The 20,400-nt window shown below is 44.8% G+C and overlaps 1 protein-coding gene across 1 annotated transcript in view; it reads right to left on the bottom strand.

The window, feature by feature from the left end:
* Nucleotides 1-5,835: 5,835 nt before the first annotated feature.
* The window catches only part of LOC139408909 (sarcosine dehydrogenase), a 124,975-nt gene continuing 110,410 nt past the window's right edge, over nucleotides 5,836-20,400 (bottom strand). Inside the window, exons 21-22 of the mRNA XM_071153359.1 lie at nucleotides 17,315-17,450; nucleotides 5,836-6,771 (exon numbers count right to left, since the gene is read on the bottom strand). Of these exons, the coding sequence (XP_071009460.1) occupies nucleotides 6,607-6,771; nucleotides 17,315-17,450 (301 nt within the window). The 3' untranslated portion in view covers nucleotides 5,836-6,606. The remainder of the gene's footprint in view (nucleotides 6,772-17,314; nucleotides 17,451-20,400) is intronic.

The raw sequence follows: 20,400 nt of genomic DNA, 5'->3' as shown, positions 1-20,400 counted from the left end.
AGCTTTTTGTTGGCACTCCAATATGTCCCATAAACATCACAAATGGTCCTTTTGTTCGATTAATTCCGTCGATATATATCCAAAATGTCCATTTATTTGGTGCGTTTGATCCAGAAAAACACCGGTTCCAACTTGCTCAACGTGACTACAAAATATCTCAAAAGTTACCTGTAAACTTTGCCAAAACATTTCAAACGACTTTTGTAATACAACTTTAGGTATTTTTTAACGTAAATAATCAATACAATTGAAGACTGGATGATCTGTGTTCAATACAAGAAGAAAACAAATTGAAGCATGCTTTCTGGTCACGCGCCTCTAACACTACACATCAAGTGACCCTCGTTCAAGATGGCCTGCAACACACACAAATGTTAACCTGATTCTTATTAAGCCACACATAAACCTACTACATACTATTAGTTAATTTTAGAGCATTGTCATATTGTCCGTTGGTAAATCCAGAGAGTTTCGCTCTCGGAGCGTTCAGAGCGCACACTGGACGTGCAGTTAGGTTGATCAGGGCGTTCTGACCTCGCAACGGCAGTCAAGCACCCAAGCTAACGTTGGTTAGCTATTTCCAGACACAAAATAGAGAACACCTCACTCTTAGCTAAGAATGATGTAAATAATCAAGTCAATTAGCACTGGGTAGTTAGTTTATCTACTGCCTGCAAAGTTCGATGTATTAGTAGCCAACTTAGGTAACTAAATAACATAGCGGTACATACTGCTGTAATGCTATGTGGTTCATAAGGATAGCGTAGCTAACAAATTGTCAGCCAACAAATCAAATCAAACTTTATTTGTCACATGCGCCGAATACAAGTGTAGACCTTACCTTGAAATGCTTACTTACAAACCCTTAACTCTTCTTGAACAGCACTGTTGGTTAAGAAAATATTTACCAAATAAACTAAAGTAAAAACATATAAAATAATACAAATTAACACAATAACGAGGCTATATACAGGGGGTACTGGTACAGAGTCAGTGTGCGGGGTACAGGTTAGTTGAGGTAATCTGTACATGTAGGTAGGGGAGAAGTGACTATGCATAGATAATAAACAGCAAGTAGCAGCAGTGTACAAAACAAACGGGGGGGGGGGGGGGGGGGGGGGGGGTCAATGTAATAGTCCGGTGGCCATTTGATTAATTGTTCATCAATCTAGGCTTGGGGGTATTTTGGTGAATTTAGTTCAACATCCAGGAACTTTTGGCATACTAACTATATCCATACTATGACCAATTAGTATACTATATACTCAATTCACATCACAAATACTACAGTTAGTACTATTGCTTGATGACTTGGTTATTTGAATCAGCTGCGTAGTGCCATGACAAAAATACAAAACTGAAAACCCTGCTCTAGAATTCCATCTACATCAGTGTTTCCCAACCCTGGTCCTCCAGTACTCCCAACAGTACACATTTTCACTGTAGCCCTGGACAAACACACCTCCAACTCATTGAGGGATTGATGATTAGAATCAGGTGTTCTTGTCCAGGGTTACAATACAAATGTGTACTGTTGGGAGAACGCTACATGGCCTGTAACAAGTCTGCCACCAATCAATTCGCTGTGAGTTCACTGTGTACTGGACAGTAAAAGACTACGTACAGACTTTTCAAATACACACTGAGAAGCAACAGCCTGTTAACCCTGCTATCATCCACCCGAGCCACGGCGTGTTCACCCCGCTATCATCCAGAAGGCAACGTCAGTACAGGTGCATCAAAGCTGGGACTGAGAGACTGAAAAACAGCTTCGATCTCAAGGCCATCAGTCTGTTAAATATCCATCACGACCCAGGTACCATCCGGCTCCTTAACCCTGCCCTTTAGAGGCTGCTGCCCTATATACAGTGGGGCAAAAAAGTATTTAGTCAGCCACCAATTGTGCAAGTTCTCCCACTTAAAAAGATGATAGAGGCCTGTAATTTTCATCATAGGTACACTATGACAGACAAAATGAGAAAAAAAATATCCAGAAAATCACATTGTAGGATTTTTAATGAATTTATTTGCAAATTATGGTGGAAAATAAGTATTTGGGCAATAACAAAAGTTTATCTCAATACTTTGTTATATACTCTTTGTTGGCAATGAGAGGTCAAACATTTTCTGTAAGTCTTCACAAGGTTTTCACACACTGTTGCTGGTATTTTGGCCCATTCCTCCATGCAGATCTCCTCTAGAGCATTGATGTTTTGGGGCTGTTGCTGGGCAACACAGACTTTCAACTCCCTCCAAAGATTTTCTATGCGGTTGAGATCTGGAGACTGGCTAGGCCACTCCAGGACCTTGAAATGCTTCTTACGAAGCCACTCCTTCGTTGCCCGGGCGGTGTGTTTGGGATCATTGTCATGCTGAAAGACCCAGCCACGTTTCATCTTCAATACCCTTGCTGATGGTAGGCTTTGTTACTTTGGTCCCAGCTCTCTGCAGGTCATTCACTAGGTCCCCCCGTGTGGTTCTGGGATTTTTGCTTACCGTTCTTGTGATCATTTTGATCCCACGGGGTGAGATCTTGCGTGGAGCCCCAGATCGAGGGAGATTATCAGTGGTCTTGTATGTCTTCCATTTCCTAATAATTGCTCCCATAGTTGATTTCTTCAAACCAAGCTGCTTACCTGTTGCAGATTCAGTCTTCCCAGCCTGGTGCAGGTCTACAATTTTATTTCTGGTGTCCTTTGACAGGTCTTTGGTCTTGGCCATAGTGGAGTTTGGAGTGTGACTGTTTGAGGTTGTGGACAGGTGTCTTTTATACTGATAACAAGTTCAAACAGTTGCCATTAATACAGGTAACAAGTGGAGGACAGAGGAGCCTCTTAAAGAAGTTACAGGTCTGTGAGAGCCAGAAATCTTGCTTGTAGGTGACCAAATACTTATTTTCCACCATAATTTGCAAATAAATTCATTAAAAATCCTACAATGTGATTTTCTGGATTGTTTTCTCATTTTGTCTGTCATAGTTGAAGTGTACCTATGATGAAAATTACAGGCCTCTCTCATCTTTTTAAGTGAGAGAACTTGCACAATTGGTGGCTGACTAAATACTTTTTTGCCCCACTGTACATAGACATGTAATCACTGGTCACTTTAATGTTTACTGCTTTACTCATCTCATATGTATATACTGTATTCTATTCTACTGTATTTAGTCAATGCCACTTCGACATTGCTCGTCCTAATAAATATATATTTCTTAATTGCATTCTTTTACTTTTAGATGTGTCTTGTTGTGAGTTGTTAAACTACTGCACTGCTAGCAACACAAGCATTTTGTTACACCCGCAATAGCATCTGCTAAATATGTGTATTTGATTTGAAATCGTATTCAGCAAAAAAGTATTTGCAGTGCATACTGCGTCACCAATAAACCACATGGGAGTATAGATGTCTAACATACACTACATGGCCAAAATAATGTTTACACCCCTTAAAATGATTGGATTCAGCTATTTCAGCCACACCCGTTGCTGACAGGTACATAAAAGCGCTCAGCCATGCAGTCTTCATAGATAAACATTGGCAGTGGAATGGCCCATACTGAAGAGCTCGGTGACATTCAACGTGGCACCGTCATAGGATGCCACCATTCCAACAAGTCAGTTCGTCAAATTTGTGCCCTGCTAGAGCTGTCCCGGTTAACTGTAAGTCCTGTAATTGTAAAGTAGAAATGTCTAGGAGCAACAACAGCTTAGCTGCAAAGTGGTAGGCCACACAAGCTTACAAAACGGGACCGCAAAGCGTGTAAAAATCGTCTGTCCTCCAAACTGCCTCTGGAAGCAACGTCAGCCCAAGAACCCTTTCGTCGGGAGATTCATGAAATGGGTTTCCATGGCCGAGCAGCCACACACAAGCCTAGATCACCATGCTCAATACCAAGCGTCGGCTGGAGTGGTGTAAAGCTCGCCGCCATTGGATTCTGGAGTAGTGAAAACACATTCCCTGGAGTGATGAATCATGCTTCACTCCTGGCGGATGCCAGGAGAACGCTACCTGCCCCAATGTATAGGGCCAACTGTAAAGTTTGGTGGAGGTGGTTTGGCTTGGCCCCCGTTCCAGTGAAGGGAAATCTTAATGCTACAGCATACAATGACGATTCTGTGGTTCCAGAAGGCCCTTTCCTGTTTCAGCATGACAATGGCCCCGTGCATAAAGTGAGGTCCTTACAGAAATTGTTTCTTGAGATTGATGTGGAAGAACTTGACTGGCCTGCACAGAGCCCTGACTTCAACCCCATCGAACACATTTGGGATGAATTGGAACGCCGACTGCGAGCCAGGCCTAATTACCCAACACCGGTGCCCGACTTCACTAATGGTCGTGGCTGACTGGAAGCAAGTCCATGCAGCAATACTTTTGGTTTTTATAATGTACAGTAACAGTTTACCACAGATCTCTATGAAATGAGGGTGGCAGGTAGCCTAGCGGTTACAGCGTTGGGCCAGTCACTGAAAGGTTGCTGGTTCGAATACCTGAGCTGACAAGGCATAACATCTGTCAATGCGCCCTAATTTGCTCGAGGGGTGCCGTATTACTATGGCGGACCCTGTAAAACACTTATTTTAAATACATTTTTATGACTGTGGATGTGTGTTTCTGACTGGCTGATGGCAGCTGTGATCGTAACAGACAGAGACATGGCCAGTGGGACAGTGTTAGGGGAGGGAGTCGGTGAGTATTTAATTTACCATGGCATCCTCACCTGCGCCCATGGTCTCAGGCTGAATCGTGCTGCCCTCCCTGTCAACCAGGTCACAGTGTTTGGATGGGCATATGTATGCCAGACTGGCACAGCCCATCGTCAGGGACCTACGTTACCGGAGACTAACTACCATATACACATAGAGAACCACTGCACAAACATGTACAAATACCATGCATAACACGCATGATAAAACAGTTCATTAGTTCAAATGTGCATGTAACCATCACACGAGACCAGGCAAAAGTTCTTAGTACATTTAAGGTCATCACACTACAACGTGTCGCCTTGTGTGACTGTTTCTGTGGTCCTGTGACAGAGCGACTGGGAGAGGCAGGAGCTTTCTGTAGTGATGTCACAGCTGCAGAGGCCCTGTTAGGACGACAAACTCCCCAGCCAAAGCAGTGAGCCCACCATGTTGCAGCCCCCGGGACACGCCCTCTCCCGTCTGAATATCAACACGCATCCCCCCCCTCTTCTCTCTCTGGTGAAGTACTTCTCCACAACAAGTGCAGGGGATGGCATATCACATCCAGTTGATCCAATGGCACCATCATCATCAAGAAGGCCCACTGCAGTACTAGCATAATATCATAATCACATTCACAGAATTCAAGAGAACACTATTGTATCTAAATGATCACTTCACTCTCACACAATTAAATAGAACTCAATAACTCCATTATGATATCTGATCACTTTCAGTGAATAAAACATTCCTACTCCAGTACAGATATTTATTCGTAAAGAAATCTGTGGGAAAGATCAGATAAATATGAAATTAAGTTAGTTTAATGGGCATAGTTTATCATTTTAAGCTGTATGGCAATCATTGACACCAATAACTGCATATACATGAGATCTAAAATTACAGGAAACTAGACCTTGTCTTCTAAAGCGGTCATTGAAGTCACTAACCTGATTCTTCATATGTGAAAATGTAAGATTGCATTGAAGCAGGAAGAAGTGAGACAACATTAAGACCACATCTGAAACATTATGTTCAGTACACAAAGAACAGAAAAAAAACACACCGATAAAACAAATTACATTGTCTGTATTGTATTTGAAATGAATCAATAAAGTGTATTGAGGATTTCACAGGCGAGCAGTCTTCATTTGTTCACAGACAAGTCATTTTATTCATGCATTATTAGAGTACAATTCAGCAATCAGATTTCATTTGGTATCAACTCTGGAGTTAGCATACACTAATATGAACACAATAAAAGCACAATTGAACCAACGGGATCTTAAAACATGCTCACCAATAGCAGCACCAGAAACATTAATAAAACTAAGAATATATTGCAGGTCACCAATTTATACTTTTTTTTTAGTAGTTCAACAAAGCAAGGCACGTTAAGTACAGTATATTTACCCTTTTAACTATTTGTTAATTAATTTATCATATTTTCTACTTGACCATCAGAGATGATTTTAAGACTTACAGAAGTAGTTGGCAGCTTCGCCTTCAGCCATGAGAATAACATGGTGTTGAGGTATGGTACTGCAGGGCTACCAAACTTGCGACTCTAATCTGTGGTTCACGGGCTCTTTTCACATGGACTTAACACTGCTATTCTCAAGCTTTACACCAGACAGAGACAGTAAACAGGTACCTCACATGATACTCCAACCAGACATGGGTTCAAATACAATTATGTCCTTTCAAATACTTTAGCTGTGCTCGATTAAGCTTGCCTGTTGCAATTGAACCAATAGAAAAGTCAGGAAAAATGTAAAACCCTGCCCACCGGCACTCCTGGTAGGCTAGAACAAAAGCTCAAAGTATTTGGACTCAGGTCTGACTCCAACATGGGGACATGCTGGGGGAGATAAGGGACAAAAACAAACAGTCACATTGTCCAATCACACCTCGATGTACATTATTGTGCGTTGGCCTTGTAAACGCTGTGGTAGTTGTCGGGGTAAATGCCTTTCACGCGGTTGTTTGAGGGATCAAAGGGCGACTTGAGGTGGGGCTTGGCCTCGTACACCACACCCATCCTCTCCAGAGTGAACTTCCCACTCTTTATGAAGTCAGCATTTACCTGAGAGAGAGAGAGAGAGAGAGAGAGAGTGCGAGAGAGAAATAGAAAGCAAGAGCGCAAGAGGGGGGATAGAGAAAGAGTGAGATTGAAAGGACGAGAGAGAATAAAGAATGGAAGAGAGCAAACAGACATGGTTAAATCCACACCTTTACTCAGTGATGGAGGAACTCAGAGTCTTTAAAATAAGCTCCTAATCCATCCTGAGATCTGAAAGATTAGGGAACCTTAGACTGTTCTTAATGACCCAACTCCTCTCTCCAAAAACACTATTCCTGATTAGGTACTGCAGGGTTCGTCAACTGGCACCCAGTGTCGCAAATTTGGTGCGCGGCAGATTTTCTTTGGCCTACGAAAAAGCTGTAAGTAAAAATGTTTTTAATATACACTGCTCAAAAAAATGAAGGGAACACTAAAATAACACATCCTAGATCTGAATGAATGAAATATTCTTTACATAGTTGAATGTGCTGACAACAAAATCACACAAATTATCAATGGAAATCACATTTATCAACCCATGGAGGTCTGGACTTGGAGTCACACTCAAAATGAAAGTGGAAAACCACACTACAGGCTGATCCAACTTTGATGTAATGTCCTTAAAACAAGTCAAAATGAGGCTCAGTGGTGTGTGTGGCCTCCACGTGCCTGTATGACCTCCCTACAACGCCTGGGCATGCTCCTGATGAGGTGGCGGCTGGTCTCCAGACGGATCTCCTCCCAGACCTGGACTAAAGCACCCGGCAACTCCTGGACAGTCTGTGGTGCAACGTGGCGTTGGTGGATGGAGCGAGACATGATGTCCCAGATGTGCTCAATTGGATTCAGGTCTGTGGAACGGGCGGGCCAGTCCATAGCATCAATGCCTTCCTCTTGCAGGAACTGCTGACACACTCTAGCCACATGAGGTCTAGCATTGTCTTGCATTAGGATGAACCCAGGGCCAACCGCACCAGCATATGGTGTCACAAGGGGTCTGAGGATCTCATCTTGGGACCTAATGGCAGTCAGGCTACCTCTGGCGAGCACATGGAGGGCTGTGCGGCCCCCCAAAGAAATGCCACCCCACACCATGACTGACCCACCGCCAAACCGGTCATGCTGGAGGATGTTGCAGGCAGCATAACGTTCTCCACGGCGTCTCCAGACTCTGTCACGTCTGTCACATGTGCTCAGTATGAACCTGCTTTCATCTGTGAAGAGCACAGGGCGCCAGTGGCGAATTTGCCAATCTTGGTGTTCTCTGGCAAATGCCAAACGTCCTGCACGGTGTTGGGCTGTAAGCACAATCCCCACCTGTGGACGTCGGGCCCTCATACCACCCTCATGGAGTCTGTTTCCGGCGCCGACAGAGATGGCCGCCTCGCTTCGCGTTCCTAGGAAACTATGCAGTTTTTTGTTTTTTTACGTGTTATTTCTTACATTAGTACCCCAGGTCATCTTAGGTTTCATTACATACAGTCGAGAAGAACTACTGAATATAAGATCAGCGTCAACTCACCATCAGTACGACCAAGAATATGTTTTTCGCGACGCGGATCCTGTGTTCTGCCTTACAAACAGGACAACGGAGTGGATCCTATGCAGCGACCCAAAAAAACGACTCCGAAAGAGAGGGAAACGAGGCGGTCTTCTGGTCAGACTCCGGAGACGGGCACACCGTGCACCACTCCCTAGCATTCTTCTTGCCAATGTCCAGTCTCTTGACAACAAGGTTGATGAAATCCGAGCAAGGGTAGCATTCCAGAGGGACATCAGAGACTGTAACGTCCTTTGCTTCACTGAAACATGGCTCACTGGAGAGACTCTATCCGAAGCGGTGCAGCCAACGGGTTTCTCCATGCATCGCGCTGACAGAAACAAACATCTTTCTGGTAAGAAGAGGGGCGGGGGCGTATGCCTCATGGCCAACGTGACATGGTGTGATGAAAGAAACATACAGGAACTCAAATCCTTCTGTTCACCTGATTTAGAATTCCTCACAATCAAATGTAGACCGCATTATCTACCAAGAGAATTCTCTTCGATTATAATCACAGCCGTATATATCCCCCCCCAAGCAGACACATCGATGGCTCTGAACGAACTTTATTTAACTCTCTGCAAACTGGAAACGATTTATCCGGAGGCTGCATTCATTGTAGCTGGGGATTTTAACAAGGCTAATCTGAAAACAAGACTCCCTAAATTTTATCAGCATATCGATTGCGCAACCAGGGGTGGAAAGACCTTGGATCATTGTTACTCTAACTTCCGCAACGCATATAAGGCCCTGCCCCGCCCCCCTTTCGGAAAAGCTGACCACGACTCCATTTTGTTGATCCCTGCCTACAGACAGAAACTAAAACAAGAGGCTCCCACGCTGAGGTCTGTCCAACGCTGGTCCGACCAAGCTGACTCCACACTCCAAGACTGCTTCCATCACGTGGACTGGGAGATGTTTCGTATTGCGTCAGATAACAACATTGACGAATACGCTGATTCGGTGTGCGAGTTCATTAGAACGTGCGTTGAAGATGTCGTTCCCATAGCAACGATTAAAACATTCCCTAACCAGAAACCGTGGATTGATGGCAGCATTCGTGTGAAACTGAAAGCGCGAACCACTGCTTTTAATCAGGGCAAGGTGTCTGGTAACATGACCGAATACAAACAGTGCAGCTATTCCCTCCGCAAGGCTATCAAACAAGCTAAGCGCCAGTACAGAGACAAAGTAGAATCTCAATTCAACGGCTCAGACACAAGAGGCATGTGGCAGGGTCTACAGTCAATCACGGACTACAGGAAGAAATCCAGCCCAGTCACGGACCAGGATGTCTTGCTCCCAGGCAGACTAAATAACTTTTTTGCCCGCTTTGAGGACAATACAGTGCCACTGACACGGCCTGCAACGAAAACATGCGGTCTCTCCTTCACTGCAGCCGAGGTGAGTAAGACATTTAAACGTATTAACCCTCGCAAGGCTGCAGGCCCAGACGGCATCACCAGCCGCGCCCTCATAGCATGCGCAGACCAGCTGGCCGGTGTGTTTACGGACATATTCAATCAATCCCTATACCAGTCTGCTGTTCCCACATGCTTCAAGAGGGCCACCATTGTTCCTGTTCCCAAGAAAGCTAAGGTAACTGAGCTAAACGACTACCGCCCCGTAGCACTCACATCCGTCATCATGAAGTGCTTTGAGAGACTAGTCAAGGACCATATCACCTCCACCCTACCTGACACCCTAGACCCACTCCAATTTGCTTACCACCCAAATAGGTCCACAGACGATGCAATCTCAACCACACTGCACACTGCCCTAACCTATCTGGACAAGAGGAATACCTATGTGAGAATGCTGTTCATCGACTACAGCTCGGCATTCAACACCATAGTACCCTCCAAGCTCGTCATCAAGCTCGAGACCCTGGGTCTCGACCCCGTCCTGTGCAACTGGGTACTGGACTTCCTGACGGGCCGCCCCCAGGTGGTGAGGGTAGGCAACAACATCTCCTCCCCGCTGATCCTCAACACTGGGGCCCCACAAGGGTGCGTTCTGAGCCCTCTCCTGTACTCCCTGTTCACCCACGACTGCGTGGCCACGCACGCCTCCAACTCAATCATCAAGTTTGCGGACGACACAACAGTGGTAGGCTTGATTACCAACAACGACGAGACGGCCTACAGGGAGGAGGTGAGGGCCCTCGGAGTGTGGTGTCAGGAAAATAACCTCACACTCAACGTCAACAAAACTAAGGAGATGATTGTGGACTTCAGGAAACAGCAGAGGGAACACCCCCCTATCCACATCGATGGAACAGTAGTGGAGAGGGTAGCAAGTTTTAAGTTCCTCGGGCATACACATCACAGACAAACTGAATTGGTCCACTCACACAGACAGCATCGTGAAGAAGGCGCAGCAGCGCCTCTTCAACCTCAGGAGGCTGAAGAAATTTGGCTTGTCACCAAAAGCACTCACAAACTTCTACAGATGCACAATCGAGAGCATCCTGGCGGGCTGTATCACCACCGCCTGGTATGGCAACTGCACCGCCCTCAACCGTAAGGCTCTCCAGAGGGTAGTGAGGTCTGCACAACGCATCACCGGGGGCAAACTACCTGCCCTCCAGGACACCTACACCACCCGATGTCACAGGAAGGCCATAAAGATCATCAAGGACATCAACCACCCGAGCCACTGCCTGTTCACCCCGCTATCATCCAGAAGGCGAGGTCAGTACAGGTGCATCAAAGCTGGGACCGAGAGACTGAAAAACAGCTTCTATCTCAAGGCCATCAGACTGTTAAACAGCCACCACTAACACTGAGTGGCTGCTGCCAACACACTGACACTGACTCAACTCCAGCCACTTTAATAATGGGAATTGATGGGAAATGATGTAAATATATCACTAGCCACTTTAAACAATGCTACCTTATATAATGTTACTTACCCTACATTATCCATCTCATATGCATACGTATATACTGTACTCTATATCATCAACTGTATCCTTATGTAATACATGTATCACTAGCCACTTTAAACTATGCCACTTTGTTGACATACTCATCTCATTTGTACATACTGTACTCGATACCATCTACTGTATCTTGCCTATGCTGCTCTGTACCATCACTCATTCATATATCCTTATGTACATATTCTTTATCCCCTTACACTGTGTACAAGACAGTAGTTTTGGAATTGTTAGTTAGATTACTTGTTATTACTGCATTGTCGGAACTAGAAGCACAAGCATTTCGCTACACTCGCATTAACATCTGCTAACCATGTGTATGTGACAAATAAAATTTGATTTGATTTGTTTCTGACTGTTTGAGCAGACACATGCACATTTGTGGCCTGCTGGAGGTCATTTTGCAGGGCTCTGGCAGTGCTCCTCCTGCTTCCGCACAAAGGCGGTCCTGCTGCTGGGTTGTTGCCCTCCTACGGCCTCCTCCACGTCTCCTGATGTACTGGCTTGTCTCCTGGTAGCACCTCCATGCTCTGGACACTACGCTGACAGACACAGCAAACCTTCTTGCCACAGCTCGCATTGATGTGCCATCCTGGATGAGCTGCACTACCTGAGCCACTTGTGTGGGTTGTAGACTCTGTCTCATGCTACCACTAGAGTGAAAGCACCGCCAGCATTCAAAAGTGACCAAAACATCAACCAGGAAGCATAGGAACTGAGAAGTGGTCTGTGGTCACCACCTGCAGAACCACTCCTTTATTGGGGGTGTCTTGCTAATTGCCTATAATTTTCACCTGTCTATTCCATTTGCACAACAGCATGTGACATTTATTTATTATTTATTTATTGTCAATCAGTGTTGCTTCCTAAGTGGAGTTACATTGTGTTGTTTAAGTGTTTTTGAGCAGTGTATTTCTTGATATTATCACTGATCTTTAATAAGCATTTACGTATCGGCCTTCGTCAGAGCTTTTGGGAGTTAAAAAGAAAAATAGCACCCTTATGTAGACCTAGCCCCACCCACATCCGTTCCACGCATCAAATGGGGTTGGAGTCGAGGGAAAACAAATAAGTGCTACCCAATATAACAATATACATTTCATAAATATTTGAATAAAGTGTGTACATAAAACGTATTAAACACGTCTGTAAAACCACAATGAGGACATCGACCTACCAAGCAAGTTTTCATAAATCATTGGGTACAGTGTAAGAAACACGTCAGAGTAATCTGAAATAGGGGCATCATTCATGTTCACATTTACAACATAACATACAGAGGCATTTCATCATTAAGACATTTTAGGGAATAATGTCTGGGAGGGTGAAAATCCCTAAACATTCTCTTTTGCTCAGAGTATTATTTATATCACCTCCCCTGTCTGATATCTTAACTTTCTCTATGCCACAAAATCTTTTTTTTTTTTTTTTTAAAGGTAGAAATGTCATGTTTTAGGTCATTAAAATGTACTGCAACTGGATAATCACTGTCGTTTTCCCTGATTTAACTTTTATGTTTGAGAGAAGGAGAGGTTTTACCTACATAACACAGCCCACATGGACATTTAATCATGTAGATAACATGGGTGGTGTAGCACGTAATAATGTGATTTATTTGGAACCATTTTCCTGTGTGTGGGTGGCAGGAATGTTCACACTTCATCATATTGTTGCACTGTGCGCAACCTCTGCATTTATAGCTACCATCCCCAAGCGGGCGTAAAAGAGCCTGGCTCATTTTCTTGTGTGGCTGCCAGTTGGATGGACCAATTAATGGGGTAAATTGCGACCTCTCCTACATACAATAAGTGGTGGATTCTTAAATTCAGCAGGCAAAGCTGGGTCCGACGATAACATGCCAGCATCTCCCACTTTTCGCAAGTTCAAAGTATATGTAGTTGTGTTCTTTAGCTCTAGTGGGTCTTTTTTTTGGAGCAGTTCAGCTCGTGGTTTCCCCAATGCCAAATGAAGAGCTTTATCCACACATTGTGGCGAGTAGCCTCTCAGAAACCTATTGCGCATCTCCTCTGATTTTTCTAGATAGTGGAGTGGCATAAACGGCGCAGTTAAAAAAAAACAAAAAAAGATAAGACTAATATCAAGCTTTGAAATGATTATGTTTTAGTCAAATACAATATCTGGTTGGGCTTCTTGCGTCAGAGTACAAATACTTTATATTTATATTCTGTCCCCCGACCATCCTCTCGAGAAAAAAACGAAATCTGCCCACGGCTGAATTTAGTTGATGACCCCTGAGATACTGCATTTCATTGTTTCCCTTCCTGTACCCATATATGGGTTGAAATGGCAGATTTGGGCACTGGTAAACAGCTAAATTGGAACATAGTGGCTGTACAGTAATTTGCTATACATGACGTCAGAGCTGCACTTTGCAGCGCTGTATTGGGTTTGATTGAAAGCCGTTCTGAACTTGAGCCCCTCGCGCTACACAAAATTAAATCAGTCCTGTAGCTTAGCATTCGCTTTATCTCACCACTTCCGTATTGAGCGAGTCACTGGTACTTCCTGTTTGAGTTTACACGTATATCAGGAGGATAGTTAAGATAAATTCAAATTTGCCAAATGGTGGGTGAGGGCGAGCTCTGTATGCGTGTCTGTGTGTGGAGTAAAGGGGATCTAGAGTTTTTACCTGTAGTTGCAGAGGTGACATGCCGGTAGAAATTAGGTAAAATGGTTTTCAGTTTTCCTGCATTAAAGTCACTGGCTACTAGGAGCACCACCTCTGGGTGAGCATTTTATTTGCTTATGGCCCTATACAGCTGGTTGAGTGCGGTCTTAGTGCCAGCATTGGTTTGTGGTGGTAAATGGACCCCTACGAAAAATATAGATAAACTCTCCTGGTAAATAGTGTGGTCTACAGTTTATCATGATGTATTCTACCTCAGGTGAGCAGAATCTCGAGACTCCCTTAATTTTAGAGATTGCGCATAAGTTGTTGCTCACAAAGGCACACGCCCCCTCCTCTGAGCTTCCCTGATCGGTTCGGTCCTACCGATGTATAGAAAAAGAGAGATTCATATTTACCATGTCTTTGTTCAGCCACAACTGAGAAACATGGGATATTACAGTTCTTCAGATCACTTCGTTAGGACAGTCTCAAACGGAGCTCACCCATTGCTCTCCAGTGATTCCATTATTCTCCAGAGATCATAAAACGCATGTCATATACAATGTCAATGATCACTATGTTTGATATACAGTTTCAAAATTATTATATGGCGTCATACCCTGGGGTTGTTCTGAACAGAATGAGTCTGTTTGTCTATTCTGTGGAACATTTGCCGTGTCACATGTGCCTGAATGCATGATCCTTTGCGTGCACACCAAAAAGTGTATACATTTCCCGGAATTGCATTGTAAAAGCCTAACACTGTAATAGCGTATTTTATAGCTTATAGCATAGCTTATAGCATATTAGCAATAGATCTTTAAAATGATGCCCATCTGATACAGATTGCGATATATAATGAACCGTTTTTAGATTGCAACAGTAATTGTGTGATGGCAGGGATGCAGGTTTGTGTTCCAAACAAAACGTGTTTGAGATTTAGTTCCTCAACAGCACAGATAGGAGAGCTAAAAACACCTTATAGTTAAAGACTCTTCTTGCAGTCATAAAAGCGTATTCAAATGACTTAGGAACTGTGCACACTTTGGAGAGGTGTGTGGCCACTTGGGAGACACCAGTTAGTGTCCTCTCACTCAAATCCTTGTAATTGTTTTGTCTTATGTTGCACCTACCCCACCTTTTCCAGGAATATTCTTATTACGTTTACTGAATGTATCCAGAGTATATTCAGATTTCGTTATCAACAAATGCGGCAAAGTACAGTTCATGTAAAATCAACAGTGTAATGTTGTGTCAGGTATACTGTTGTGTATTCATCTTTGGTCTAATAATTTCCCCATCATCTCCAAACTGTTTCAATTTAGCCCCATCCATAAAAACCAATTCCCACAAGAGAAAAGGGTTAATGAAACCCAAATGTAATAAGAGGTCACGAAACAGCCAGTTCATTCACATCTCAATGTCAAAACTATTCCGGCCCAATGAGTCAGTTCCTTTTGCTTCCCTTCCTCGCAGCGCAGTGGCCCCTGCTTTTCCCCGTTCTGGCTAATTATAACTCTCCAAAAACGAGCTGGGCTGGAGGCAGGCCTAACCCAGCTCCTAGTCTGTACCCTAGCCCAACCGCAGTCAAAGTCCACTGGCCTCTAACCCTCGGCCCCGCCCCTAGCCAAGCTCCTGGACTGCTCTCCCCAAATCATTAGCAGTTTGTCACTCCATCTCTTTCCCCCCCTCCTCATTCTCTCCCAGTCTCTCTCTCAGTACTTCTTGCTTACTCTCTCTCTCATTCGCTCACTTGTTTTCTCCTTCCCTCCCTCGCTCCTCTATCTTACCCCATTTACTTCCCTCCCTTCTTTCCTCTCAATCTATCCCTCCCTTCTTTACTTTCCCTCTCGCCTTCCTTATGTTCTTTCACTTCCTCCCTTTCTCATTCTCTCACTGTCCTCCATCTCTGCTTCTCAGTAATCAGTGAGGCAGATGAATCCCTCCCTGCCACTCTGACCTTAGCAGCAGTAGCAGGCAAGGAGAGGTTGAGTGGTGGAGGTTTCAGAGCCATGTGATGATGAGCTGCTGCTGACACTGACTGACCCTTTTACGCAGCGTTGGAGGGCATGTGGAGCGCTGTAGCGCAGGGCCAAAGCCAGGGCTTTGTGAGTGGATGTGTGTGTCTGTTTCGCACTCTGCCGTGCTACTGTGATGGGAGGGGAAGTGATCCCAATGATAAGTGACAGGGGGATATATATATATATATATATATATATATATATATATATATATATCCTGTGGAACAGGTGGAGACCTAGACATGTGGTGTCTCACTCCGTAACACACACAGCCCAGTAACACACTCTCTCTCTCCGTGCACACACCGTGCAGCAGCATCTCATTGAACAAGGCAACGGTCATCCACTGCGTCAGAACCTGCTCGGCCCGGTAGGACACACTGATGTGGTATTCTATTACTACGGGTCTTATTTTTGTGGGGGCAGGGGGATGGGGGGGGGACGACGACGACGACGACAACACAGGAAAACAACACAGGATGTACACATATGATACACAAATAAACTTCCCTCGCCCAGAAACCCTGGTTAACAGCTTTGAAAGTATAAAGCCCTTAAAAACGTAACCCACATCAGAGAAACCGCACCACTCCACCCCAGCGACTCCTTATTGTTAACTGTTTTGTTCGGCAGTGCGTAAAAATAAAAAACAATGCTGTAAATATTCTGCTGTGCAGTTGCACATGCAATTATGTCCTGGTTGTCGTAATCTCAAAAACAGACGTGGCAGTTTCACCAATTAACAATTACAGCTTTATTTCAAGGTTTCTTTTGAAGTGCTGGGGGGAAAAAAGTTCTCAGTTTCCGAGGTAGCAACCAAAGCCTGTGGTGTGTGTGTGTGTGTGTGTGTGTGTCAAAGCCCTAGTACTAGAATCTGACTCAATTGCCACTCAATCAAATATGAAGTTGTTAAACTGCAAGATATGCATGATATGATGACGTGGTATAATTGTATGCAAATCTGGGCCTCTGCTCCAACAGAAGGAGAGGACAATAGAGACCATGAATATTGTCTGTCCTAAGTAAAAGCTCAGGCGAGAATGTCTGAAGGCTGAGTTGATCAGGCTAGAGCCAATAGATGACGACGGATAATAGGAGAAAGAGACAGTTCCCAGAACGTGCACACCCACAGGCACGCACACAGCGGGCTCTGAGAGGAGTCATCGCTTCCCAGCCGGAGGAGGAGCAGAGCAGAGCAGCAATGAAGCGTTTCTAAAGAGCTGGAAACAAGCAGTGTTTTCCTGTCTGCCAATCGTTAAGAGCGTAACGGCCAGAATACCACCAATTATAATAGAAATCCCATCTTCCAACGAAGAAGAAAAAGAAGCCGGTTAATGTTTCGTCTACTTGTGGTGATGACAGAAATTGTGTGGGTGGCTGAGTTGAATGGTGTGTGTATGTGTGTGTGTAGCCAACTATATATTACTTACCACTCCTCCGTCAGGGTTGCGGATGTATCCGTATCCAATCTGCTTGTCAATAAAGAACCCGTAGTCGGAGCGCCGCAGATGGCCTACTGGAACGCCGTTCCGGAAGATTGCTTCCAGGCCGAACATCGGGACTTTCCTGTTAGTAGGAAGAGACAGAGGTGTCAGGTTCAGCTACATCACACAGACCTGTTCAGGAGGATGTAATGTTAGAGAGACGGGGAAGGAGAAGAAAGAGGGGAAGAAGAGGGACAAACCAGGTTTCCAGCCAACCATTTCATGCGGATGAAGAAAGAAAGTTACGACAGGCCTTACGGAAACAGCAAATTTGTCGACAAAACAAAATATCCCACCTTGTCTAGTGTATATTTTTGGTAGATTAAATAGATTATGCCACAATTGAAATATACTTGGAGTTCCATGCAAATTTTCAATAAATATCAAGGGTAGGCTATCATTTGAATGATGATCGGTGCGCGGCTGCCAATTATATATAAAGTACCAGTCAAAAGTCTGGACACACCTCATTCAAGGGTTTTCATTTTTACTATTTACTTTTACTTTTTATTTTCTACATTGTACAAAAATAACAAAAATGTAACAAATCTAAATATATTTTATATTTGAGATTCTTCAAAGTAGCCACCCTTTGCCATGATGACAGCTTTGCACACTCTTGGTATTCTCTCAACCAACTTCATGAGGCAAATCAAATCAAATTTTATTTGTCACATACACATGGTTAGCAGATGTTAATGCGAGTGTAGCGAAATGCTTGTGCTTCTAGTTCCGACAATGCAGTAATAACAAGTAATCTAACTAACAATTCCAAAACTACTGTCTTGTACACAGTGTAAGGGGATAAAGAATATGTACATAAGGATATATGAATGAGTGATGGTACAGAGCAGCATAGGCAAGATACAGTAGATGGTATCGAGTACAGTATGTACAAATGAGATGAGTATGTCAACAAAGTGGCATAGTTAAAGTGGCTAGTGATACATGTATTACATAAGGATACAGTCGATGATATAGAGTACAGTATATACGTATGCATATGAGATGAATAATGTAGGGTAAGTAACATTATATAAGGTAGCATTGCTTAAAGTGGCTAGTGATATATTTACATCATTTCCCATCAATTCCCATTATTAAAGTGGCTGGAGTTGAGTCAGTGTCAGTGTGTTGGCAGCAGCCACTCAGTGTTAGTGGTGGCTGTTTAACAGTCTGATGGCCTTGAGATAGAAGCTGTTTTTCAGTCTCTCGGTCCCAGCTTTGATGCACCTGTACTGACCTCGCCTTCTGGATGATAGCGGGGTGAACAGGCAGTGGCTCGGGTGGTTGATGTCCTTGATGATTTTTATGGCCTTCCTGTGACATCGGGTGGTGTAGGTGTCCTGGAGGGCAGGTAGTTTGCCCCCGGTGATGCGTTGTGCAGACCTCACTACCCTCTGGAGAGCCTTACGGTTGAGGGCGGTGCAGTTGCCATACCAGGCGGTGATACAGCCCGCCAGGATGCTCTCGATTGTGCATCTGTAGAAGTTTGTGAGTGCTTTTGGTGACAAGCCGAATTTCTTCAGCCTCCTGAGGTTGAAGAGGCGCTGCTGCGCCTTCTTCACGATGCTGTCTGTGTGAGTGGACCAATTCAGTTTGTCTGTGATGTGTATGCCGAGGAACTTAAAACTTGCTACCCTCTCCACTACTGTTCCATCGATGTGGATAGGGGGGTGTTCCCTCTGCTGTTTCCTGAAGTCCACAATCATCTCCTTAGTTTTATTGACGTTGAGTGTGAGGTTATTTTCCTGACACCACACTCCGAGGGCCCTCACCTCCTCCCTGTAGGCCGTCTCGTCGTTGTTGGTAATCAAACCTACCACTGTTGTGTCGTCCGCAAACTTGATGATTGAGTTGGAGGCGTGCGTGGCCACGCAGTCGTGGGTGAACAGGGAGTCCAGGAGAGGGCTCAGAACGCACCCTTGTGGGGCCCCAGTGTTGAGGATCAGCCGGGGAGGAGATGTTGTTGCCTACCCTCACCACCTGGGGGCGGCCCGTCAGGAAGTCCAGTACCCAGTTGCACAGGGCGGGGTCGAGACCCAGGGTCTCGAGCTTGATGACGAGCTTGGAGGGTACTATGGTGTTGAATGCCGAGCTGTAGTCGATGAACAGCATTCTCACATAGGTATTCCTCTTGGGTTAGGGCAGTGTGCAGTGTGGTTGAGATTGCATCGTCTGTGGACCTATTTGGGCGGTAAGCAAATTGGAGTGGGTCTAGGGTGTCAGGTAGGGTGGAGGTGATATGGTCCTTGACTAGTCTCTCAAAGCACTTCATGATGACGGATGTGAGTGCTACGGGGCGGTAGTCGTTTAGCTCAGTTACCTTAGCTTTCTTGGGAACAGGAACAATGGTGGCCCTCTTGAAGCATGTGGGAACAGCAGACTGGTATAGGGATTGATTGAATATGTCCGTAAACACACCGGCCAGCTGGTCTGCGCATGCTATGAGGGCGCGGCTGGTGATGCCGTCTGGGCCTGCAGCCTTGCGAGGGTTAATACGTTTAAATGTCTTACTCACCTCGGCTGCAGTGAAGGAGAGACCGCATGTTTTCGTTGCAGGCCGTGTCAGTGGCACTGTATTGTCCTCAAAGCGGGCAAAAAAGTTATTTAGTCTGCCTGGGAGCAAGACATCCTGGTCCGTGACTGGGCTGGATTTCTTCCTGTAGTCCGTGATTGACTGTAGACCCTGCCACATGCCTCTTGTGTCTGAGCCGTTGAATTGAGATTCTACTTTGTCTCTGTACTGGCGCTTAGCTTGTTTGATAGCCTTGCGGAGGGAATAGCTGCACTGTTTGTATTCGGTCATGTTACCAGACACCTTGCACAGATTAAAAGCAGTGGTTCGCGCTTTCAGTTTCACACGAATGCTGCCATCAATCCACGGTTTCTGGTTAGGGAATGTTTTAATCGTTGCTATGGGAACGACATCTTCAACGCACGTTCTAATGAACTCGCACACCGAATCAGCGTATTCGTCAATGTTGTTATCTGACGCAATACGAAACATCTCCCAGTCCACGTGATGGAAG

The sequence above is a fragment of the Oncorhynchus clarkii genome, chromosome 5 (assembly GCF_045791955.1).
Source record: "Oncorhynchus clarkii lewisi isolate Uvic-CL-2024 chromosome 5, UVic_Ocla_1.0, whole genome shotgun sequence".
In the NCBI taxonomy this organism is placed as follows: Eukaryota; Metazoa; Chordata; class Actinopteri; order Salmoniformes; family Salmonidae; genus Oncorhynchus; species Oncorhynchus clarkii.
The sequence above is the reverse complement of the archived record's forward strand: the minus strand, read 5'-3'. Positions and strand labels throughout refer to the sequence as shown.